The sequence below is a fragment of the Equus przewalskii genome, chromosome 10 (assembly GCF_037783145.1).
Source record: "Equus przewalskii isolate Varuska chromosome 10, EquPr2, whole genome shotgun sequence".
Lineage (NCBI taxonomy): Eukaryota > Metazoa > Chordata > Mammalia > Perissodactyla > Equidae > Equus > Equus przewalskii.
Genome location: NC_091840.1, coordinates 11,906,538 through 11,932,626, shown reverse-complemented (window position 1 = coordinate 11,932,626; position 26,089 = coordinate 11,906,538). Strand labels below are relative to the sequence as shown.

At 35.2% G+C, this 26,089-nt stretch overlaps 1 protein-coding gene across 5 annotated transcripts in view; it reads right to left on the bottom strand.

Annotated features, from left to right (window-relative positions):
• The window catches only part of LOC103541338 (ABC-type organic anion transporter ABCA8), a 67,393-nt gene that overhangs the window by 15,788 nt on the left and 25,516 nt on the right, over window positions 1-26,089 (bottom strand). For all 5 annotated transcript variants that reach the window (XR_011523281.1, XR_011523282.1, XR_011523283.1 and 2 more), the window contains exons 11-23: window positions 25,763-25,821; window positions 24,938-25,048; window positions 23,955-24,130; window positions 23,371-23,490; window positions 22,994-23,132; window positions 22,051-22,141; window positions 18,936-19,075; window positions 15,205-15,324; window positions 10,187-10,385; window positions 8,681-8,847; window positions 6,647-6,780; window positions 5,972-6,109; window positions 3,295-3,402 (exon numbers count right to left, since the gene is read on the bottom strand). Coding sequence is in view for 2 of the 5 variants with exons in the window: in XM_008508105.2 (XP_008506327.1) it covers window positions 3,295-3,402; window positions 5,972-6,109; window positions 6,647-6,780; window positions 8,681-8,847; window positions 10,187-10,385; window positions 15,205-15,324; window positions 18,936-19,075; window positions 22,051-22,141; window positions 22,994-23,132; window positions 23,371-23,490; window positions 23,955-24,130; window positions 24,938-25,048; window positions 25,763-25,821 (1,702 nt within the window). In the remaining 3 variants the exon portion in view is untranslated. The remainder of the gene's footprint in view (window positions 1-3,294; window positions 3,403-5,971; window positions 6,110-6,646; window positions 6,781-8,680; window positions 8,848-10,186; window positions 10,386-15,204; window positions 15,325-18,935; window positions 19,076-22,050; window positions 22,142-22,993; window positions 23,133-23,370; window positions 23,491-23,954; window positions 24,131-24,937; window positions 25,049-25,762; window positions 25,822-26,089) is intronic.

The following is a 26,089-nucleotide window of genomic DNA, read 5'->3' as shown; positions in this document are numbered from 1 at the left end:
CTGATCTCAAATAAACCCATTTTGGCTGGAGAAATTACTGGCTGTCTATTTGTTAATGGTCAACAGTATCTAATCAGCTAACTCCCCATCAGAGTGATTCCAGTTTGACTCAATATGAAGCGCTCTCTCCTCCTCTTTCTCTCTCTCTGCATGTACATAAAATTGCTTTATGCTTTTAATCTAAATAAATGATGTGTGAGGGTAGTTTTACTGAAATATATGTTCAAATACTTATTACCCATCCAAATATTTATGTATATGTACATAAATATAAACACATCCATAAATATACACATATTTTATATTCCTTGTCATTCTTTGCTTAAACATACTAAATTACATATTTTAAAATGACTTATCAAGTGATATGGTTTTGGGCACAAATCATACGTTAAACCATTCTAATAATTTTGAATGTATTTTTTCTTTTAAAACATACTTAAATTAGTTTGCGGATGGCCTCTGATTAGCTAAATGATGCTCATGTCTGAGACGTAATTTGACCTAAGGATTCATATCAAAGTATCCCAACATAGGTCCATTCAGATAGTACAACTGGCAAGGATTTGGTGATTGACTCGATATGTGAGTGAAGCTATGAGAGGATTGAAGGATGGTTTTAGGTTAACGACAGGATAATTAAGTACATAGTCCTGCAACTTATGGAGACAGAAAATATGAAAGGGGAAACACATTTAGGAATACTATAAACTCAGTTTTGGAAACATGAAGTTTGAGAATCTGTGATGCCACCAGTGAAAACACTGAGAAGGGAGTTTGGATGAGTATGGGAGGTGAAATTAGAGATCTGGGGTACAGTCAAACCTGTGAATGACCAATAGATAGAGGGGATTTCAAGCCTTAGGGTTAGGTGAGCTTGCCTACGAGAGAATGACATCTAACACAAAAAGAGAGCCAAGGGTTGAGACCTGAGAATTTCTCAAAATTTAGAGATGATATTGAGGAATAAGAAACTCCAAAGGAGACAGACAGAGAGACAGTGGCCAAAGTGTTAGGAGAAACATAGTGAAATTGTGGCATCCCATAGGCCAAAGAAAGAACGTGTTCATGTCTCCTAGGGGAGAAGTTTTTAAGTTTGGGCTATGTTATTGCCAGAATGACTGACAGTTAGATCAGGTCGGTAAATGGCATTTTCCAAGATTCCTGGAGGTTCCACGCTAGAAAGAGAACATTATATGGATGGTACTGTTTTCTCTTGGGCAACAGAATTACTTTGGACAGGAAAGAAGTGACAAGGAAAGATGAAGATGGTACTGAGTAAACAGAAATGCTTAGGCAAGGTTTCATGGATTTTGTGTAATAAAGTTACAAAAATGGAGCCCTTAAAGGATAGTCTATCAAAATTTATAAGTAAAGCTAACGCAAGTTGACCTGCATTGACTAGTCATATCAATTCACACCCTATGATTACCACTCAAAATTTGTCTCCACTTCAGAACTATTGAATCAGAATCTTCATTTTAATAAGGTGCTCCAATAACTTGTAGATACATTAAAGATTCATTTGGATTAATGAAAGAGTGTCTGTGAATGAAAATTTATAGATTGTCAAACATTGGAATTTTCAATTAACTTTTTTGAAATATAATTTTCAAACAATAAAAAGTACTGATATTAAGTATACGGTTGCATGAATTCAACAAATGCATATGTTGCTGTATCACAATCATAATCAAGCTATAGAACATTTCCATCACCCCCCAAAATTTCCCATGCTTCTTTGCAGTCAATAGCCTTTATCGCTGGTTACAAGAAACCATAGGTCTGCTTTGTGTCATTATGGATTAGTTCTAGCTTTCTGAGCATTTCTTATAAATTAAAGCATTCAGTATTTACTCTTTTGTGCCTGTCTTCATTCCCTCAGTGTAATGGTTCTGAAGCTCATCCATGTGATGCATTTTTATTAATTGTTCCTTTTGTATTGCTGAGTAGTATGCCATTACATGCTGTAGTAGAATTTGCTTATTAATTCACAGCTTGATGGACATTTGGGTTGTTTCAGGTTGTTGGCTATTATGAATAGAGGTGCTGAGAACATTAATGCACAAGTCCGTATATGAGAAGATGTTTCCTTTTCTCTTAGGTAAACACTCAGGAGAGGAATTGCTGAGTCATAGACTACATGTAATTTTAACCTTATAGAAAGAGTCAAATTGTTTTGCAAAGTGATTGTACAATTTACATTCCCACCAGCAATGCATTAGAGTTCTAGTTTCTCCACATCCTCACAAACTCTTGATATTGTCAGTCATTTTAACATTATTCATTTTATTTGCTGTGTGTAAAGGTATCTCAGTGGGGTTGTTTTCTGGATTACTCATGACATCAACCATCTTTTCATAGGAGTATTTTCCATCTGTACGTTTTCTTTGGTGAAGTATCTGTTCAAATATTTTGCCCATCTTTAAAATTAGGCTATCTTCTATAAGTGAGGTATAAGAGTTCCTATCTTCCTGATACAAATCTTTTGCTAGATATATAAATATCGTGAATACTCTTCTCCCAGCCCGTAGTTCTTTATTTTCTTACTGGTGTTTTACAAAGAACAAAAGATTTTAACTTCAAGTTATCATTTTGTTTTATAATATATGCTTCCTCTGTCCCATCTAAGAAATATTTGTCTGCCACGAGATCTATGATTCATTTCAAAATAATTTTGTGTATGCTGTGAGGTGAGTGTTGAGAACATTTTTTTTCATAACAATATCAAGTTGTTTCAGTACAATTTGCTGAAAAGTCGGACCTTGCCCCATTTGAATTCTCCGGCAGTTATATTGAAAACCACCTGATGATGTCTATGTGGGTTTATATCTGAAATGTCTCTTCCATTTCAGGTATCTATATGATTATCCTTAATTAATACAACTCATTCTTTTTGTTTTAAAGATTGGCACCTGAGCTAACATCTGTTGCCAATCTTTTTTTTCTTTCCACTTCTTCTCCCCAAAGCCCCCCAGTGCATAGTTGTATATTCTAGTTGTGAGTGCCTCTTTCCCACTTTGTTTTTCTTTTTCAAAGTTATTTTGACTATTCTGGGTTCTTTTGTATCCATATAAATTTTAGAATTATTCTCTATCAGTAATGTATTTTATTTATCTAGACATTTATATTTCCATTTATAAAACTTCCTTTTATTTTTATAACTTAGGATTTACATCTGAATTGGCTGCTCGATTAAACATGTATAAATAGCTTCATGAAAAATCCTGTAATTATATTACCTTCAGCTTCTAATTATACAAACTAACAAGAGTTTCAGCTACTCATTATTACCTTATAATCATCAATGCTGCTCATGGCAATATAAGGAGCACAACAGGATGACAAAACCAACCAGAAAATGGTATGTCCCAGGAATTCAAGTGGATTAACCTGGTCGTCCTGAAAATGCAAAGAACAGGATGAGCTGAATGAAGAAATTCAAAATTCATTTTCTGGAATACATTTTTAAAAATATACAACCAATTATATATGATCCTGCCTTAGGTCTCCTTTGAGGTTCCCAAACTCTTTCATTATCCATCCGGTTTTGAAGCTTGACTTTTGGCTTTATATTCAAATTTACGGATAAGAAAAGTGATTCAGAGCCAGCCCTGACGTTCTAGCGGTTAAAGTTTGGTGTGCTCTGCTCTGGCAGCCCAGGTTTGGTTCCCAGGCATGGAATCACACCACTCGTCTGTCAGCAGCCGTGTTGTGGCGGTGGCTCACAGAAGAACTAGAAGGATTTACAACTAGAACATACAACTATGTACTGGGGCTTTGCAGAGGAAAGAAAAAAAGAGGAATGTTGGCAACAGATGTTAGTGCAAGGCAAATCTTTCCCAGCAAAAAAGAAAAAAAGAAAGTGATTCAAAGAAGTTGAATGAATTACTAATATTACAAAGTTGGAAAGTAATAAGAATAAGATTTTTCGTTTTCTTACCTTGTGACTCTAAAATTTATTCTGATGCTAAATAATAAATAATGATAATTCACAGTTGAAATATTCAATTTCCTAAATGACCTTCAATTATTTCATATGTGATAGCTTGACTCAAAAATCATATCAGATGTTTTTTGCGCACAGTGATAATAAGTTATATTTTAGGTATACCATAAACCATATAAATACTAGTTGAGGATTCAAAAGTAAAGAAGAGGCTCTAGAAGGGGAAGTGAAATCGCCAAGGAAAACCTGTGCCCTTAGTTATGCTTATTGTGGCTCCTGTTTGTGACAATCTTTAAGGATAGAAGATTCAGACTGTCTTGGAAGCAGTCCCCATGTTACTTTCATGATTCACATAGTTGTTTGATGAAGCACATTACTGAAAAAGTCATAATTAGAGCCAGAATGGTCATCAGAGAGACCTTTGCTAACCACAGAAACATGAGATTTAAGCTTATTGTCAGAATCTTTCCAGAACATCCTGTGTGCTGGGTAGGTTCAATGCTCAGTGGTAAATTAATTGACTTTGGGCAGGACAGAAGCATGGTCTGAAACTACAAAAGTCTCTTACTTGAGCAAGGAGTAGGTAAATTAGAGTAGAATATAAAATGAGTTGCTGGAGATAGTAAAGTTAATATGGGCACATAAATACCAGGTCAACTGAGCTGGTTGGTGTCAGACTCAGTCTAGCTAAAACAGGGAGTTTTTACAGATGGAAGCCCAAGGCAATTTGCTCAATGGTTGTATCCTGCCCTCAGACACCAGAAAATTGAAAAGACCTTCACAGGTATACAGGAGGTTAATTAAATGAACCAGAGCATATATCCTTAATTAATACTTGATGGATGACTAAAACTTTTTGCTTTAATGATTAAGTTTTTTACACACTCTGACTGAAAGCAATTTTTGTTTCCTGAGCACATAAAGAGGTATGTAACAAAAATGTAACTCAAGCTCTTGCTGGAGCATATGAAAAAAATGATGGGTACATGGCCCGTTTTATATGCCAGTGGATAAATGGCTATTAGCCATTTATATTATCATAAAACCCTAGAGTTGAGTGGGATATAGATAATTTGCTGACCTCTGACATTCATTTAAGGATTTAACAAATAAGTCATTTAGTGCTTTTTTTTTCCTTTTTCTCCCCAAAGCCCCCCAGTCCACAGCTGTGTATTTTTAGTTGTGGGTCCTTCTAGTTGTAGTATGTGGGATGCTGGCTCAGCATGGCCTGATGAGCCGTGCCATGTCCGTGCCCAGGATCCAAACCAGCGAAACCCTGGGCTGCTGAAGCAGAGCGCATGAACTTAACCACTCAGCCGTGAGGCCGGCCCCTCATTTAGTGCTTCTTAAGTGCCAGGACCTATTCTAGGTAGGGGGCAATATGTGTTAAAAATATATCATCCCTGTGCTCCAAGAACTCTCTAAGAGAGAGAAATATATTTAGGAAAAAATCAGAAAGGAATAATTACAAACTCTGATAGGTATTCTGGTCTTCAAACTTAAAGGGCTGTACATGTTCCATAACCTGGGCCTTTTTCAAGGAATAAGGCTTTTTGCCCAAATGTATGGAAAAGTTGGTTTGGTAGGTCTAGGGTAGGCCCAAGGAATTAATATTTCTGACAAGGAGCTAGAGTAATTCTAACATAACCAATCTGCAATTCCAGCCTGAACTCTGTCCTAAATTGTTTTCTTTTGTAGCATTTTTAAAAGTAATAATAATAAGGTTTCTATTTCTTTCTTTTTTTGGTTCTTTCCTTCTTTCTTTCACTCTTTTTGTGCTAGTCATAGTGCTGCATAGGATTTCACTTTCATTGTCTCTGAAAAATATTTTGTCATTTCTATTTTACATTAAAAAGATTTAAGCTCTGAAAAGTGGACTGATTTTCCAAAGCCACAGAGCTAGCGTGAATCAAATATTAATTTATTATACAGTGCTTTACTCGTAAGAATAAGATTCTAACACTTGAAAGAGTGATCTGGGAGATTCCTGATGGAGGAGAGTCTATAAGTTTCTATACTTACCTCCCAAAATGTACTTCTGTCAGTTTGGATATGTGCTGACGGATTAACCATTCCAAGTAGCGCATTGCTAACAATATCCATAAGAACTGGGAAGCAATTCAGCCTTTTGGTATTGCATGCTAATGAAAAGCTGTAATTCTATAATATAAAATGTATGATTATAAATTCTCAATGATCTATTTTTTTAAAGAGGTCAAACTTCAATATTTTAATTAAGAAGTCATGTGTTAAAAATGTCGTCAAACAATCAAAACAAAAAACAAATATTGTGTAAATAAAACGAAACATGCATATAGGCTGTATCTGATTTTCAGGACACCAGGTGTCTGGCTTCAGGCTAGAATCAAGTGTTATTATTGTTTAAGAAGAAAATAGAAGTTTCAGAATATATGTACTATAAAAGCCTTGGGAGGAAATATGAATTCTTCGGACTTAAATATGCACTTGACAGGGGTTATTGTATAGAATTTATTTTGCTAATACACACCGTTTGTGTTGGTAGACAATGATTGATATACAGATTATTTATCATACTAATGAATATAATTTACCAAATAATAAATGAAAGCAGTATTTGTTTTTCATTTTGCTTCATCAATTGGAGACCTGAGTATATTGATATTATATGAACTTTCCATATCTTTGGGAAAAATTATTAAATAGAGACCAGCGTACCTTTTCATTACCAGACACAGTGATGGCTCCGTTATAAGATGGGTCATCTGTGCCATTTCTAGTTCCAAATGTATCCACTTCCAAAGCTATGTTCTGATGCTCCACAGGATGTATAAAGTCATCAATGCTTGCCCCTAATTTGCAGTTAAATATATCAGGTATCACAAAACTAAGAAAATCAATGTCAAGTTGTGCAGTGAAATGATAATAAACGTCATTACATGATACTTACTGTAATATGGACTGTCAGGATATTTTTCCACATGATAACATGCTCACTACTGTGAATTAAAAATCTCTCCACTTCTCATGGAGTTTACTTTGTAATGTTTGTTTACTTACCATTACTGCTTATGTAAAAGTCTTTTTTGGCACCCTATGGTATTTGGGACAAAATTTTTTCCCTAGAATCTTGCAATGAATGGCTGTAACAGTAAGGATTTAATGACACAGATAATTTATACGAAATAACCACCAAATTTGCTAAATCTCACTTCACTACTGCTAGATTATTAATTGATTTTCAAAATATTTCTTGATACAGGAAGACAACTTGGAACACTGGAAGGCACTTCAGCACTACACTTGAGGGGCAGCAAAATCACCAACAAAAAGCACAAAAATGTGAAAAATGTGGCACTAAATAGACTGTAGAGAGGAGATTTGTTTGAAGTGTGAGAAACGAATCAAGAAGGCAAGGTATTGCCTTGTTCTACCTCAGCTGGAAATGTGTGTCTCAGGTAACTCAAAATGTACACTTTTCTGAACGTGTCTGTGAATGACCACGAAAGTGCCACGAGTATTGGTTTTGGCGTTACAAATAAATTTTAGTGAGTAGCCAAGTTGGCAAATACATAATCTGTGAATAATGAGAATCTATTGCACCTGATAGACGACTTCTATCTAGAATATGTAAAGAACACTTAGAACTCAATAAAAAAGACATACAAGCCATTTTTTAAACAGCCAAAAAAGGGGACATTTCTCCAAAGAAGATAGCTATACACTGGTCAGTAAGCACATGAAACGATGCTCAACATCATTATCCATTAGCAAAATGCAAATTAAACCACAATATACTACTTGACACATAGTAGGATGGGTACGATAAAAAAGACAGAAAATAACAAGTGTTGGTGAAAATGTGTAGAAATTTTAACCCTCACAAATTGCTAGTGTAAAAGTAAATTGGTGCAGTCACTTTAAAAATGTTTGACAGTTTCTCGAAAGGTTAAACACAGTCTCCATATGATCCAACAATGCTACTCCTAGGTTTATATCCCAAAGAAATGAAAAAAAATGTCCACACAAAAAGTTGTACGTGGACATCTATCGCAGCATTATTCATAATGTCAATTGTTGGAAAAAAACAAAATATCTATCCTCTTATGACTAATAAATAAAATGTGGTATATCCGTACAATAGAATATTATTCAACAATTAAAAAAATGAAATATTGATACATGCTACACCATAGATGAACCTTAAAAACATCATGCTAAGTCAAAGAAATCAGTCACAAAAGATCATATATTGTATGATTCTACTTATCTTAAATGTCCAGAGTAGCAAACCCATAGACAGAAAGTAAATTTGTGTTTGCTTAGAGCTGGGGGCAGAGTGAATGGGGGTGACTGCTAATGAATATGGAATTTCTTTTTGAGATGAAAATATGCTAAAATGAATTGTAGTGAGGGCTACACAATTCTGTGAATACACTAAAAACCATTGAATTGTACATTCTAAGTGAATGAATTGTATGGCAAGTGGCTTACGTCTCAAGCTGTAAAAATGTTTGTTGGTATAAACTCTTTCATTTTCCAAACTGCCACCAGATCATTTATTTCTCCTTGACAAATACTTTCCTAATTCTTGCTCCATTTTAGGCTTGTATTCTTCATCTCCAAGCCTCATAAATCATTTTTAACACATGCTGAAGTCAAAAGCTCATTTTTCTCTCTTATGTTTATGTTTTCTAAGTAATGCTCTGAACAGTGAACGTATTTGGAATGGAGTATTCATCATATTATTACCTGTTTTATTGATGATTAATAATTGAGAGAGAGGAGCATGGGGTTGTTGTCCAGGAGCAAGGAAGTATAAATGAGGAGAAAGTTCCCACGTGTAACTGTTTTGATATATTTTCATGACGATATACTCCAAAAGAAGAGGGCAAAATCCGACTCCTAGAATCAATAACCTACACAGAAGAAAAGTGCCAATGTAAATGCAGTCATTTCCTAACCTTTTAAGACTGTCTGAACAGGTTATAATTTAATAATATCAAGAAATCATGAAAATTAAACATAAAGCCTTCTGACTCATTTCTTGAGCATTTTGCCCTGTTCCTACCTCTAAATTAGAGATGATGCAATGTAGATTTATCCTTTGTTCATTTCTCTTGCTGCTCTCCGGCCATTTGCTATCCCACACAATTTCATGGGATACGTGTCCTTTAATTCTATTTTCAGATTCTGCCTCTCTCCTGGGATTCCAGTGTTATGCTCTCCCTTTCGGCTGATTAATTCATCAACACTTTATACTCAATTTTCTTCACGTCAAGTCCTTCACTTCACATAGTCCCTATTCCTATTAGTGATTGTATGATTTCTTTAGTCTCCAGGCTCAAAATTTCAATTTTTATTCTACTGTATTCTTGATTTGAAATGTCAGAAATTTTTAGTGTAGTTTCACTATATCTTAGTGAAACTTCCAGTCCTCATTTCTAATTTTACAATATTACATCCTGTCTGAATTCTTGCTAAATGACTGGCATCTCTCAGATGCTGTTACACACTGTTGCCAAATTAACATTAAAGATTTTTCATAAGGCATAGTAATCTCCTTATCAAAGATTCTCAATGAATTCTCATTACTTATTTATTTAGCAAGTATTTATTAAGATTCTATTATGTGCCAAGCCTCCTATCTCTTTGATGCTTACTTAAAGTATTCATCGAGAAGGCACTGATTGACAGCCAAAGTACCATGGACGGCAGGGAGCTAGTGAGAGGAGATATGGTTCTTAAGAGCAAGGATAGTGCCCATCAAGCACACAGTAGGTTTGGTGAGTAAGCTACCATTACTTAAGAGGGCTGGAGGGAACCATGACATCTAGGTAAGAGCAAGTAGGATATACTCAGACAGGACATCCAGGGAAGAGTCAGTAGCATAAGTATATAGCATCTACAATAGGGCATCGGCATATGGATACTGGGAAAAAAGTTCCCCATTCCAAGGTTTCTGTCACCTACAACAGTGGAAAATTTGAAAGAGAGGGAATATTATGGGAAAACATATTACACCAACTTACATTACATTTCTGCTGACATTAACTCTGAAACGTTATAAATTCCACCTGCTAGTCTGCTAATAGGTAACTACTTGGACCATTGACTAGACTGGGTATTATACTTTACCCAATTTTGTAGATGCAGAAATTTATTTTTATTTTATGTTTGTTTTCTCTCATTTTTACACCTTAGATTTATTTTTTTAACGCATTGACTGAAAAAAATCTATGGCACTCTGATACTCACAGAGATAAAAGAGCTTTTCTTTCATGCTTTAACTTTAACAAGCGAACCCTTGCAATTGTGCAGATTTGCTGTCTCCAGAGAGCCATGCCCTCGAGTGTTGTTCTCAACTCATTAAGTGAAGAGAGAACTTGTTCCATCTCAACAAGCCTTTCTGTGTCTCCAGCTCTTTCTGCTTGTACTTCTCCCAAAACAGCAATATCTGCAAAACAAAAAGTAAACAATTTATAAAATCCCACTTCAAAGGTACTTTATTGAGCTTACTTTAGGAGTTTGTTTTATCAAGGATATCATGGTTAGTGTCTTCTGCATAACTGGAGGCATCATGCAGTGTTATTGGCTGCTGCCCTGAACTAGAAAAATAGATGAAAGATTCATTTCTTGGACAAAAGGAGTAGAAAGGTGATCTCAGACAATTTGGATACAGACAATACGTTAAAGAGGTTAAGATAAATATGCAAGATCATTATAGCGTCTAGGTGTGACTCAGAAATTTGGTAAAGGAAACAATTATGTGTTCACCTAGAGAAACAAGCTACAAATGACATGCAACAAATTGGAGGTTAACTGTAAATTGTTGTTACTGGAAGGGTTTCAAATCTATTCACATCACGTGAGGCTGCACTCTTTTGTATATCCTCTACAATCTCTGGACACTCAGGATCTTGTCCATTGTATGATGCTAAAATAAGACTGATATCAAACCTCAAAAAACACACACCCATAAATGTACATGCTTCACCATAGACACGAAAACATTCCATTCCAGTTATGAATAAAGAGTTTACATAAGACAATGGTCAACAGTATATTAAAAGAACAATTCAAGGATCTTTTGCTTCCAATTGGTTGCAAGAGACTGTCATCTCTCTTACCAAAAGAATAAATAACAGCTATTTTTAATCCATCAGATAGATGAGGGCATAAAGCCAAAAAGAATAACTTTCATAAAGGGAAGCGCCCTTCCTAGAGGGGATGATGCCTTTGGCTGCTTTCATCTTTATGGGCATGGCAGAAGGAGGAGAGAACAATTTTAGACATGAATAAAGAGAAAGAAACTCAGATTAAACAAACTCTGATGGTCACATGTGGGGTGGCATGACTGACTAGAGTCACATCGTGCCCAACTCACAAAATGAGTTTACACTGTCTACCAATTCTTTCCCGTGAGAACTTCCTCAAGTGCATGGGAATGGTACACCAAAGGCTTGAGACAGGAAGGAAAAGCTGAGAGAGATCCACACTAAGATACATATGGTCTTTACTTTTACAAGACATCATCAAGGTGCATGGGGCCTTCCTTGGTGAAGAAAGTCCACCAAGGTTGGTCACTGGATAAGTGAGTAGAGAGAGATGCTGAGGCAGAATGGACCTTGGCTGGGTACAACACATTGACATGCTAAAGTATGGGTGTAAGGTTGTGAGGTGGTGAGATCTCCCATGGCATGGTCAGCTATGGTCAAGAGTGGAGAGTCATGTTAACTTCCTACTAGTAAATAAACCAAAAATCTTAAAAAACTAATAAACCAAAAATGGTAGCAGGCTGAAAAATCAGGGAGATATCTTCTGTTGTTGATAAATTTGGCAGTGGGGTTGTATAAAATAGAGAGTTCTCTAGAATTTTACCTGTGCTAGAATATTAAGTCATGCTGAAGGGAAAGGCCTGATCCTTTCTTGAAAACATTTGTACCTGAGAATGAACTAAATCTAACAAAAGCTGTGCAAAATCCTAGACACTTGCTCAACACAAATTAGATCAATTCCAGTCATCCACATCAGCAGCTTGACAGAGTAAGAATCATGCCATTTTCTGGACTTTGCTTATTTCAGTGTTTTACTGATTTTTTTTATGACAATGCCAAGCATACAATAAAAGTTACAAAACATATGAAGAAGCAGAAAAATGTAATTCACATGGGAGAAGAAAAAATCAGTCGCTGATATGGGTCATCAGCACACATTTGGACCATGTTAGAATTAACAAACATGGGTTTAAAAATAACTATGATAAATATGTTATAAGATATTATGGGAAAGATGGATAATATGAGTGAGCATATGGAGAATTTCAACAGAGAAACTGAAATTATAAAAAAGAAGAAATGGTAATGTTAGAATGGAAAAATACAATATCAGAAATGAGGAGTTTATTTCTTGGGCTTAAAACAGTCTGAACACAAAAGAAGAAGGTATCTGTGACCATGAAGACAGGTAAATAGATGTTACCCAATTTCTAACACAAAGATAAATAAAGGATGAACAACCTAAATAGAGTATCTGAGATCTGTGAGTCAATATAAAATGTCTAACAAACGTATAACTGGAGTACCAGAAAGAGAGACGAAAGGGAATGAGATGAAGGGAGAAATATAGAGAAAAAAATTTCCAAAATTGACATAAAATATTAACCCACAGATCCAAAAATTTGAAGAATCCCAAGTAATACAAAAAAACACAAACTCATGAAGCTACAAATTCCTATAAATCAGGGAAAAACAAAAGTCTGAAAAATAGATAAAAACAGACACATTACATAAAGGAGAATAGTGATATGGATAATGGCTAACTGCATATCAAAATAAATAGAGTCTAGAAAAAAAATGGAATGATATTGCATACTGAAAGGCCAGCAGACACACATCTGTCAACTTAGAATTCTACATTCTTTATAGAACTCTATATCAAACAAAAGTATCTTCCAATTATTAAAGAAAAATACAAAATAAAGACATTTTCACACAGTTCAAACCTGAAATAATTTGTCTCTGGCAATCATGGATTACAAAAAATGCCAAAGGATGTCCTTTAGGATAAAGGTGGACTATACCAGATAAAAGGTGAGATCTGAAAGAAAGAGTTAAAAGTCCCAGAAATGGATATAAATGGGTAAATATAATAGAACATTAAAATCTGTCTCTCTGTTTCTCTCTCTGTCTCATACATATATTTGAAGCACACATAATTATAAAGTATAAAAAGATGTATAACATATGTGGAAGTCAAATACATGAAAACAAACTCATAGAAAAGAAAAGACACAAATAGAAGTGCATTTATTTGAAGGTGTTTACATTTTGTGTGAAATAGTATAATAATGTTGGAGTATAGACTATTAAGTAAGGATTCCTATTGAAATTTATATGGTGACTATGAAAAAATAATAGAAAAAGTACAGCTAAAAAGGCAATATGGAAAGAAAATGGTTTGCTAATAATGAACAAGAGATGGCAGGAAGAAACAAGGGAGCAAAGAACAGATGGAACCACAATGGCAGATTTAAACATAATTACAACAATAACCACATTAAAATTAAAATTAAAACCACACTAAACACATCATTTATAAGAAACATTGTAAAAATGTATTAAAAAGTAAAATTCAGCTATATGCTGTTTACAAGAAATGCATTTTCATTTAAAGGAGCAAGCAGAATTGAAAATTTTTTTAAAGTGGCAAACACGAATCACATTAAAGTTAAAGCAGCTGTGTTAATTACCAGACAGATTGGGTTTCAGGATAACTGCCATTACCACCGTGTAAAAGGGGCCTTTCATAAGGCAATTTGTCAAGAAGACCTGCTAATCCTAAATGTGTGTGTGCTTAATAACAGAGATTCATAGTATATGGAGTAAAAACTCACCTAACTGAAAGGAGAAAATGATAAATCACCACCCATCTAGCATTATAGTTGGAAACGTTAATATCCCTCACTTGTGATTGACAGAAAAATGTAGGCCAAAAAAAATCAGTTAGGCCATAGAATATATGAACAACACTATCATCCAATTTAACCAAATTGACATTTATACAACTCTCCACATGACAACTGAAGTTCTGTAAATACATACTGTTTATGTATATAGTTCTATAAACACACACATACATATATGCATTTATATGTAAGTACATATATACATATAAATGTTTTCAAATGGACAAGAAATATTTACCAAAACAGAGCAAATGCTGGTTCAACAAGTCCCAATAAATTTAAAGGATCTTAAATTATAGGTTATGTTTCATGACTACACTAAAAATTTTAATGTCAAAAACAATAATATCTAGGAAATCCACAATGTTTGTACATTGAACAACACATTTGTAAATCACCAAGTATGACGATAATGTCTCATCAAATAGGGCATATCATTAAAGATATAAAAACGGGTTAAAATAACCAAATAGAAAATTTGCAGTTGAAAAGTACAATAACAAAAAAAATGCACTGAAAAGTAAAAGCTCAACAGATTTCAACTGGTGGAAGAAAGAATCAGTGAACATGACAAAAGATAAATTGGAACTATTAAGTCTAAGAAACAGAAAGAAAAAAGAACAAAGAAAAATGAAGTCTCAGAGAAATGTGAGACACTATCAAGCATGCTAACACACTCCCACATACATGAGAGTTTCAGGAGAGCATAGAGAGGAAGAGTGAAAAAGTATTGAAGAAATAATGGCTAAAATCTTCCCAAATTTGATGAAAAACACTAAATTACCCATATAACAAGCTCAACAATCTCCAAGTAGGATGCATGTAAGATCAACACCTAAAGACGTCATCGTCAAACTGTCAAAAGCCAAAGACAAAAAGAGAATCTTGAAAGCAGCAAGAGAAAAACAACTCATCATACACAGGAGATCCTCAATACGATCTAAAGCTGACTTCTCATTAGAAATCACGGAAGCCTGCAGGCAGTGAGAGGACATAGTCAAAGTGCTTGAAGAGAGATTTAAAATAAATGTTTTGTCTGAAATTGCTCTTGGAAAACAAGTTAAGATGAGGGGCAGTGAGTCTTGAATGGAAGAAAATGGGCCATCTTAATAAAAAGGCAATATTGGCAGTAGAGGTAACAAATGCGACAGGGATGCATTTCATCTTTATATACGCTTATCTAAGAACGGCCTTAATCATGGAACCCCACGTTTTCTAATCACATCTTTGGAACAGTGTCTTATTGAAATATATACTGCACTAGGCGTTATGAATACTTTTCCATGATAATTTTCAAGCATTTTTTTACCTGATTCATCTATAGTTGATTTTCCTTCTAGTTTCAGGAACACCTCATTTAAGGTTGTCATGGAAACACCGTAATTCTCAATTCCCAGGCCAAGACAACTATCAAGATGTTGACAAAGTTCTAGAGAACAGTACATAGTAGCAAGTCAAACCACAAAAATCACAAGTGAATTGAGGATAACTTTTCGACTAAAAAGCACAAATATATGAAATTATACTTGTGATATGTCAGACATTTTTAAAGATAACATTTCATAATAAATAATCTTATTCTTCAGATTTTATGCACTTTTTAAATTTTATATCGTTACAGCCCAAACATTAACTTCTTTGGATCAAATATTAATTTATATTTCTATTAAAATGTCATTTTAGTTTTTTCTGGCATGTTTTTAAAATTTAATTAAGGTAGAACTTCAGATTTTTTTACCTCTAAGCCTAATTAATTGAAGATTTTTTTCCAGAGAACAGATACAAATGGGAGCCAGTTTCGCTTTAACCAACAAAAAGGAGAGACCTAACTTTTTGAAAATTAGACTGTTCAAAATGTTTGTTAGTTCACAAAATATCTGTCAAAGGAAGGACATAGGCTATAAATCATGTTTTTACTTATGCTTTTGACTATGGAAGAAGAAATTCACAAGATCTCATAGACAGAGAATGAGGAATGGACTCAGAGAATTTTCCTGGAATAGTAGTGAATTTTGATATCAACTCCATCTGGCAACTCCGTATCCATTCATTCTTTAATTCATTCATCAAAAACACTTTTGCATCAGCCATTGTTCTTTTTTTTTTTAAAGTTTGGCACCTAAGCTAACAACTGTTGCCAATCTTCTTTTTTTTTCTTTTCTTCTTCTTCTTCCCAAAGCCCCCCAATACATAGTTGTATATTGTAGTTGTAGGTCCTTTTCGTTGTGCTATGTGGGACACCACCTCAGCAGGCCTGATGAGCGGTGCCACGTCCTCGCCCAGGATCCGAACTGGTAAAACCCTGGGCCACCAAAGTGGATCATGCGAACTTAACCACTTGGCCACAAGGCTGGGGCCCATTGTTCTTAAAACAATGAACAATGTCCCTGCCTGCAAGCATTTGAATGATAACGGTTAATTAAATGAAGCTTAAATAAAAATTTAATTTTAAATCCTAGTATAATTATAGAAGTCCTGAGGTTTCAACCTGGAGCTTCTCCCTGGGCAAAAGGGTAGATTAAAAGCTTTCTGTCTTGACTAGAGCGCTGCATACAGAAAAGGAGAAAAGAAGTAAGATTCAAACCACCAATGAATATTGTGTCATTCTTCATTTTACCTAAATTTTACAAACCTCCTCTAAATTATAACTACTATTAAAACACATTAATTAGAGTTCAGTTAACACTTTGCCTGAGGACTCTAAGGAATACTTGTGTTGTCACCATACAGTGTATATTTGAATGATTCTCGGGGATAATTTATCTTTGCAAAGTTGTTTGGACTGCTCATTGTGGACCCTCATTATGCCCCACTGCCCGGGAGCAGCTTCTCTGAATGAAAAATATACTTAGCAAACTTTTTTAATTGAATTTTTTATTTGGAGATAATTTTAGATTCATATGCAGTTGTAAAAGATAACACAGAGAGATCTGTACACTTTCCTCAGTTTTCCCCAATGGCAATATCTTAAAAAGCCAGAGTGCAGTATCACAACCAGGGTAGTGACATTAACACAGCCAAGACATAGAACATTTCCATGCTGTCCATTTGTAGTCACATCCATGTCTCTCCTGACCCCATCTTCTCCTAACCCATGGCAACTATTAACTTGTTCTCCATTTCTATAATTTTCTTATGTCAAGAATGTTATATAAATTGAGTCATCCACTATGTAACCTTCTGGGATTGGCTTTTTCCACTCAGCATATTTCTCTAAATATCCATCCAGGTTATTACATATACCAGTCAGTAGCTTATTTCTTTTTATTGTTGAGTAGTATTGCATGTCATGGATGTACTATAATTTATTTACCCATCCACTTGTTAAGAGGCATCTGGGTGGTCTCAGATTTTGTCTATTCCCGATAAAGCTGTTGTACACATTCATCTATGGGTTTTTGTGTTAACATGTTTTCATACCTCTAGGATAAATGCCCAAGAGTGCAATTACTCAGTTGTATGGTAGTTAAGAAACTGCAAACTCTTTTCCAAAGTGGCTGTGCCATTTTACACTCTCACCAGCAGTGTATGAGTGATTCATTTTCTTTACATCCTGGTCAACATTTGATATTATCTGTCTGTTTCAAAAAAAATGTTTAGCCATTCTAATAAGTATGCAGTGATATCTCATAGTGGTTTTAATTTGCATTTCCCTAATGATGCATAACGTTGACCATCTTTTCATGTGCTTGTTTGTCATCTGTATATCTTCTTCAGCAAAATGTCTCTTCATATCTTTCACTCATTTCACTGTTGGACTTTTTGTTTTTTTACAGTTGAGTTTTCAGAGTTCTTTACATATTCTGGATATCAGTCATTTGTGAGATAGAAAGTTTGCAAATACTTTCTGCCAGTCCGTCACTTGTCTTTTCTTCCTCTTAACAGGATCTTTCACAAGGCAAAAGGTTTTAATTTTGATGAAGTACAATTTTCAATTTTTTCCTATTGTGGATTGTGATTTTAGTGTTAAGTCTAAGAACTCTTCATCTAGTCATAGATCCTGAAGATTTTCTCCTATTTATTTTCAAAAATTTTTATGGTTTTACATTTTATATTTAAGTCCACAAATTATATTGAGTTAATTTCTGTACAAGGCACAAGACTTAGGTGAAGCTTCATTTTTCTGCCTGAATCTACCCGCTCCATAACCATTTGTTGAAAAGGCTCTCTTTCCTCCACTGAATTGTTTTTCCACTTTTGTCAAAAATCAGTTAGGCATATTTGTGTGGGTCTATTTCTGGATTCTTTATTCTGTTCTACCTATGTGTCTATCACTCTGTCAATAGCACACACTCTTGATTATTAGAGGTTGTATAATGTTATAGCTCACTCCTACGGTTCACCACAGAGTGACCTGACAAAAACTACAGCTGCCTGCTTCTCCCTGGGGAGCCAAAGAGTTGACAGAATCCCCCAGGAGACCCCAGGCTGATAGGTGGGGGTCTTCTCCTGTACAAAGCCAGTTTGTGAAGCCTGGGAGAGGTGCTGGCTTTACCTAATGCACAGACATCAACACACAGAGTCGAGGAAAATGAAAAAATCATCAAAGATGTTTTGAACAAAAGAACATAACGAATCTCCAAAAACTGACCCTAATGAAATGCAGCTATATGATTAACCTGATGGAGAATTCAAAATAGCTGTCATAAAGTAAAACTTTCATGTATTGGCCTGAAAAGCCTGAAAGTTATCACAAAAGGCTTGTCAAGAGAAGAAACAGCCATATCTTGGGGCTGTTTGACATAATGGTTAAGCCAGAGGTTTTCACTTACTTGTGTTCATGCACAGTTGTGAACGCTAGAATATTCTCCTACATACTACAAAGGGAATGAAGGACCAAAAAAACTTCCTAAAATGTCCAGGCATTAGAATATAGTATTTCTCACTATAGATAAAATAACCAGTTACTGTACTATTCTTTGCATCACATTTCAAATACCTGAACACATTATAAGCTCTCAATAAATGTTGCTCTCAATAATTGTCATTATTTTTGAATATTTTTTATGTATTTTGTTTCATGGTGTTCATGTACCTTACCTGGAAATTTATTTGTTCTTTCTAAGGGCAATGTATAAACAAGCTTTCCTTCACTTTCTGCTGATAATTTGGCATCAGGGATGTGCTGTTTAACAAGTGATGTTATATTTTCCTGAATGCAGATTTCATTCAACTGCAAGCTGGTTAAAAAAAGAAGATGCATGTTATTTGACATAGTCTCCAATAGCATGAAGAACACGCTAGTCTCTATGGGACAAAGAAAAATCAATTAAAATCTAATGCATGAAATTGGCCATATAAACATCAAATAAGGGGAAAAAATCAGATCACATAAATGTGACAGAAGAAGAGAAAGAATGAGCTCATCTGAATTAGTGGTCAGTTTACCCAGAGATGATGCCCAGAGAAGGTCAATATTAACTCAGGTCTTCACGGGGAGAATAGCTACAGAGTAGAGCTACCAGGGGCACAACACTGCAAGGATCAGGACTCTACAAGATTGAAAATGCTGAAGATTTTTCAAAGGCGGTTTAAGTTGGCTAAATAGGATTGTTGTATTGGGCAAAACAGCAGACTTTTGATAAGCGTAGGCACAAAACAGTTTCAGTTACTCAATTTGGTCATTCAATGCAAATTTATTAACTTCTTAGTATGTAACAAAAATTACCCTAAGTGCTGAGGGTACAATGGTGAATAAAACAGCATTGTCCTGCTCTCATGGAGTTGACTGTCTAATGGGGAAAACAGGAAGACAACAAGTAAACAGATAGATAAATAAAATAATTACCAATAGTAGTAAGTGCTATGAAGGAAACGGGGTTAAAGATAGAAATTAATTACGGATGAATGTGGGTTTGGGTTGGTGGGATCACTAATTTTTGCTTTCATTGTAGTGCTAACTCCAGAACTTTAATTAAGAACCAAGTATCATTGAGAAAATCAGCCATGTAGAAAATCATCAACATAGGAAAACAAAAAAATCTATTAATCATGGTTAAAAAGTATGCAGTAGATAAAATATCAGTAGTGATTTGGCTCCAAAACTTGGTTTTGCCACTTGAAATGTGTTATTTAACCTATCTGAACAGTTTCTTCATTAGTAAAGTGGAATAATGATTCCTAACATTTAGGGTTGCTCTAAGAACTGAATAATAGTGATGCTAGCACTTAGCAAGTCTTTAAAAAACGGTTATTTTATTTGACCAAATGCTTACGTCAAAATTATCCTATTTACTCGTAAGATATTATGGGCAAACGAGAATATATGCCATCTTCAGAAGCAGTAAAAATCACTGAGGGAACGAAGCAAAAAAATATCAGACTTGTTCCCCATGATGATGCTGTCCCCTGAAATAAAAACAATTGAAGAAATATTTCTTGGCCACTTCTAAGACCTTGTTCTGGGTGCCTGAGAGGCCTGCGTGAGCAGTACATGTGTCCTTCCCTGAGGAGGTTATAGCCTGGAAGTGGAGATCAGCAAAGTCTTTCTGTAAATGGCTAGATAGTAAATATTTTAGGCTTTGCAGACCAGCAGATGTCTGTTGCAACTATTCGACACTGCCGCTGCAACGTGGAAGCAGCCATAGCCAATATGTAAACAAATGGGAATGGCTGTGTTCCAATCAAACTTTATTTACAAAAACAGGAAGTGGGCTGGATTTGGCGCACAGGCCATAGTTTGCTGACCCTGATTTAGAAGAAGAAAGAAAGAAATTACACAAATTACTGTCTAGGAGCCCATGAAGAGACTCATGAATTGGGCAGGGATCCTGACCAGCATTTTTTATTTTGAGAACATGTTATGTTGCCATGTAGGGCCTTATCATTTATTTTTCTGTAAACTTTACTTGCAACTGGTAATTATTATTCCCACTTTATAAGTGATAAAACTGAGTTTCAGAGAGTTTAATTAATTTTCCAGAAGAGATTCAAACAAAGTGCCTTAGGAAATCAAAATATTGGGACAATACACAGAGCTGGAAGATTAATAAAATCTTCATGAGGTAGGCTTCAAATAACTCTTTAGGACTTGAACAAGTGGAAATGGGTTCAAGAAAACTGCCAGCCTCAGGAAATAAACTCAAACAATGGGAAATGTAGGTCATGATATGGCATGCGCAAGGAACAATGGATATTTCATTTTAATGGAGGGTTTTGAATTGGGTAAAGGCAAATGGTATGGGGGTCATGATAGGGTGGGCCACACCAGCATTACTTGGCTACGGAGTTTGGACTCTGGAAGGTAAAATGGAACCTTGAAGTTTTTTTGTTTGCTATGTGTTATTGTTCTCATAGTATAGATAGTATAAATCAAAGTAGATAGTATAAATCAGAGCTGTAGTATACAGTGTAGAGAGTATAAATCAGAGCTGTAGTTTAGAACTGAGTCACGTATAAATTAAAAAGTAATTTAAAACATGGATTTGGATACCTGACTTTGAAGTTAAAAATATCCCAGTTCAATTCCTAACTCGACCACTTATGAATCTAGGGAGCCTGTAATTTCATCTACAGAGTAAAAGTAACAACAGTTCCTATCTCAAAAAATGGAAGATCTAAATAAAATAATGTTAAGTATCTGAATCTCTCAATAAATAACAGCAAAAATATGCTACTATTCAAAATAATGATAAAAATAAAATGAAGAGGATGGAAATGAGAGGAAGAACAAGAAAGAAGAGGAGCAATTAGGAGAAGTAGAAGCAAGGACTCTACTTAAGGAATTACATTAACACCCTGGGTGAGAGACGATGAAGGTGTGAAATATGATGTGTCAGTTGAGAAAGCTCCCTTAATACATAGCTCCCTTAACAAACAATGTGTTGTGGGTATATTTTCTATCACATTCAAAAAAATGTTTCTGTTAAGCTGTCATATGTTTTCAGTCTCTAATATGTACCAATTAATATCTTTGCTTAATATATACCAACTCCATATATATATATATACATACATGTGTGTATATATATTATGGATATAAATGGATGCATGTCTCCATATAGATGTATACATATACACAATATGTTTATAGGTACATACAAACATCTGTGTATAATAATAAGGGGTTGTCTTGCGTGTTGTAATGTGTTGCTTCAAGCATCACGCCTTATTTGAGGCCAGTTCCCATTTTCCCAGCCTTCTCGAGTGGCTATACCTTAAGTGGTATCCAATCCCCCATTTCTTCTTTAGAAACAGAGAAGAGCCTGCACACTTCAGCTTCCCTCTGGAGAGAAACACTTTCCTATCTGAAAAGGAAGAAGCAAAGAAGAAAGTTCGTTAAGATGTTGCCCATTTTTCTCAAGAAAAAGGTAATTATCTAGATGATCCAGCTCTAGTTCAGGAGCTTCTACATTTTCAAATACAGGGCTAATAAAGACTCATTGAGGGCCGGCCCTATGGCTGAGTGGTTAAGTTCATGCACTCTGCTTCAGCGGCCTAAGGTTTCACCGGTTTGGACCCCGGGCACCTACCTAGCAAGGCTCATGAAGCCATGCTGAGGTGGCATCCCACATAGCAAAACTAGAAGGACCTACAACTAGAATATACAACTATGTACTGGGGGTTTTGGGGAAAAGAAGGAAGAGAAAAAAGATTGGCGACAGATGTTAGGTCAGGGTCAGTCTTTAAAAAAAAGGTCATCGAAACAGACATATTTTAATCTTATTTATATACTTTAAGCTATTACTTTGCCATCCAACCAGTCAGGGAGGATGTGGATATATCTTCTAATATGGAGAATCATCATACTATACATTTTAATGTATCAAACATCAAAATTATTTGAATATTTCAAGTTGATTGACCTCAATTTTGAGTAAAAGAATTAATGTTTTAGAATACAGACTTTTAGTAGAATACAGAATGAGTTTCTGGGCAGACTATGCCCCTGTGTAATCAAATGACACAAATTGTAGGAGATGCGTGGAAATGGTTGGGAGTAAGACTCTCCGGACTCAGTTCATATCGTTACGAGTGTTCAGATTGCCAGATACATCTAGATGATCAGATGACAAAATGCAGCTGCTCAGAATCCCAATCCATATTTCTCAAACCTCACAAAGTCCTCATGATGATACTGAAAGGAAGCCAGCAATTACCAGCCAAGATGTCAGCCTCATCCATGAACTGGGTACTGAAGAGGATCACACGGTCCGTTTTCCGCTCCTTCAGGAGGTTCCAAACTTGGTGCCTTGAAAAGGGATCCAATCCAGCAGTTGGTTCATCCAATAGGAAAATCTACAGAGGAGGGATGTATACAAAGGGGGTTTCCAGTAAGGTACAGTTCTTCCAGAAAGCAAAGAAAGCTTATTATTTATAGTTAAAAGGGTGCTGTGGTTAGGATTTTGTTCTTATATTTAATGTTCTGTGGTAAACATTTTATCACAGAGATCCTTTGCAAATAAAAGGTTTGAACTACCCCCAAAAGTTTCATTTTTAAAAATTTGAATTCATCTGTAAATTTAGTTGGACTTACCTGAGGATCTCCTAAAATGGCAATCCCAAAGGTTAGTTTTCTTTTCTGTCCACCACTTAAGTTTTGAGCAAGGATGTTCTGAATATTTTGCATTTCCAATTCCAGCAAAACTCTTTGTATCTAATCAGACGACAACATTTATGTCACAAACCAAGATTTCTCTCTTCTTTTATTTTTAAATTTGTAAATACGGGGTTATAAAGTGTAATGGTTAAAAGCCTGGATACTGAGTCAGACTGCCTGCATTTGAATACCACTCCACCTTAACTAGCTGCATAATCTTGGTCGAGTTACTGTCTCTCTTGAACCTCAGTTTCCATATGTGTAAAGTGGGCATAATGATGGTACTCACCTCATAGGGTTGTCATGAGGAATAAGTGAATTATTATATTTAAACTTAAGGATAATCTTCAGCACATTGTAAGTGATATGTCAATGTTAGATATTATGTAAATTAGTTTTTTTGTCCAACATTTATGCAAACATTTTCACAAAAATAATTTAATGAAAGCATAAAAACTCAGTGTAAATAGAGTTATCAATCTCATTTTGACCAATATGATAGTTCTAACACACTTACATACCTCTTTATTCAGTTCACGTGGCTGAATCCCCTTTATTTTAGCAAACAGCCTGAGATTTTCTCTCACGGTGAGGAAATCAAATTGCACGTTGGATTGTGGACAAACTCCAGTGAGCTTGCTAATATTTTCTAGGTCAGCCATTTCTGAATGTCTATTATTATAGATGGTGACTGAACCTATAACAAAGATTAAGAGTTAACATCAGGATAATGCTTAAATTAGGATCTTTCTAAAAGAGAAACCACTATATGTTTATTAATTACATTTTAGATATACGATTTTATCTTCAAGGCTTATTCAGTTCAGGTATTATGAGTTTCCATTTTAGTTGTGCGGTATATTTAAAAAAAAGTCCCGTCTACAACTTTCCCACTGAGATGTAGTCTATTTATCCACCCCTCACATTTAGGCTCAGCTATTTAACAAACAGAATCTGAGCAAATGTGATACAGGCAGAGGCTATGAAGTGCCTCCACACTGAGATTTGCCCTCTCTGCTTCTGGCATCACGGAGATTACTGGGTGAAGAGTCCCAGACTAGCCTCCCAGAAGATGAAAATCCATGTCGGCAGACAGGTGCAGCAGTTCTAACTGAAGCCCCATATGTGGCAGTGAGGCTGTGCTAAAACATCCCACCCCAGCCACTTTCGTACAGACACAAAAACTGCCAGCCAATCTGCAGAATCATGAGAAATAATAAAACATTTTTATTTTAAGCCATTAATTTCAGGGATGCTTGTCGTGCAGCCAAAGAGAACAGACACATGTTGGAATGCCAAATGGCAACTAATAACCACGAAAATAATTATCACGAAATACTCAAATTCCATATACGCCAATTAAATATTACATAAATCTATAGAATAGAACTACAAATTAACTTCCATTTTTCCTTAGTTATCTATGTTTGTGATTAATGATAAGAAAGACTTTATATTAACCGCTGATTTATTTGTCAACTTGACTTTGGATCAAACCTCTTACCTTTGGTGGGAACAGATAAACCACTAAGAATGTTTAGCAGTGTTGACTTTCCAGCTCCACTGTGACCAAGTATGGCAGTGATTTGGCCTTCATATATGTCAAGTACCAGGTCTAGAAAGAAAAAAGGAAAGAGAAAGGATGGGAGAAAGGAAAGAAGGAAAAGAAGTACAGAGGTAGGAAGGAAAACAATTAATACTACAAACAGCATTTTATTATAGAGCTAATGAATTGTCTTTTTATTTCCTTGAATGGCCATAGTTTTCGAAATATAGATATACTGGGTTGTTAAATTCAAAATAAAATGCCCTTTCATGAATTTATATGTGTATCCTGTTTTGAAATCTTGAAATTACTTGGTTTAAAGGCAGGGAACACGTCTTATACTCCTAGGTTCATTGACATTGCCTGGCATATGGTGGGTGGATGTTAATATGTATTAACAGGAAGGATAGATTAATAGTTCAGTAAACTATCATGTGGCTAAAAATCCTTTGAGGTAAATGACTTTTTTGCACAAAAGGAGAACATACGATATCTACAACAGCTTTGGAATCACAGAAGAAACATTTGAGTTCATAGAAAAAACTCCAGAATATGCTTAGGTTACCTCAATATTACACAGTACAACTTTCAAATACATATAATTCTAAGACATATTCAATACTTTCTAATTTTTATGCAGTAGAAGTAATATCTTGGAAGGTAAATTTTATCATGTGGCTCAGACAACTCATTTCAAATCTGAAATACCACCGGTAAATGCTCACCAAAAGCAAAAAATTGAAGTAAAATCAGGAAATCAATATAGTAACTTTTTTTTTTTACCTTTCAAAGCTTCTATTTTATCAGACTTTCTTTTATATTCTTTAGTAACATTTCTTATTCTGAAAAAAAAGAAAAGATACTTCAAGGTATAACAATTTTCTTCAGTTTGTAATTCTAGGTGTGGTTGACAGGACTGGATGGATCTTATCTTCAGGCTACGGGAAGATCTGAGCTTTCCCTCTCAAGATGCAGTCATGCTTGTGTGAGAGAATAAGCTAGAATACTGCTTCCCAGCCCTGGCTGCACATTAGCGCCATCTGAGGAGTTTTAAAAAAGTACCGACACTTGGAACCCATCACCAGTCTTCTGATTCTGAAGACTGGGATG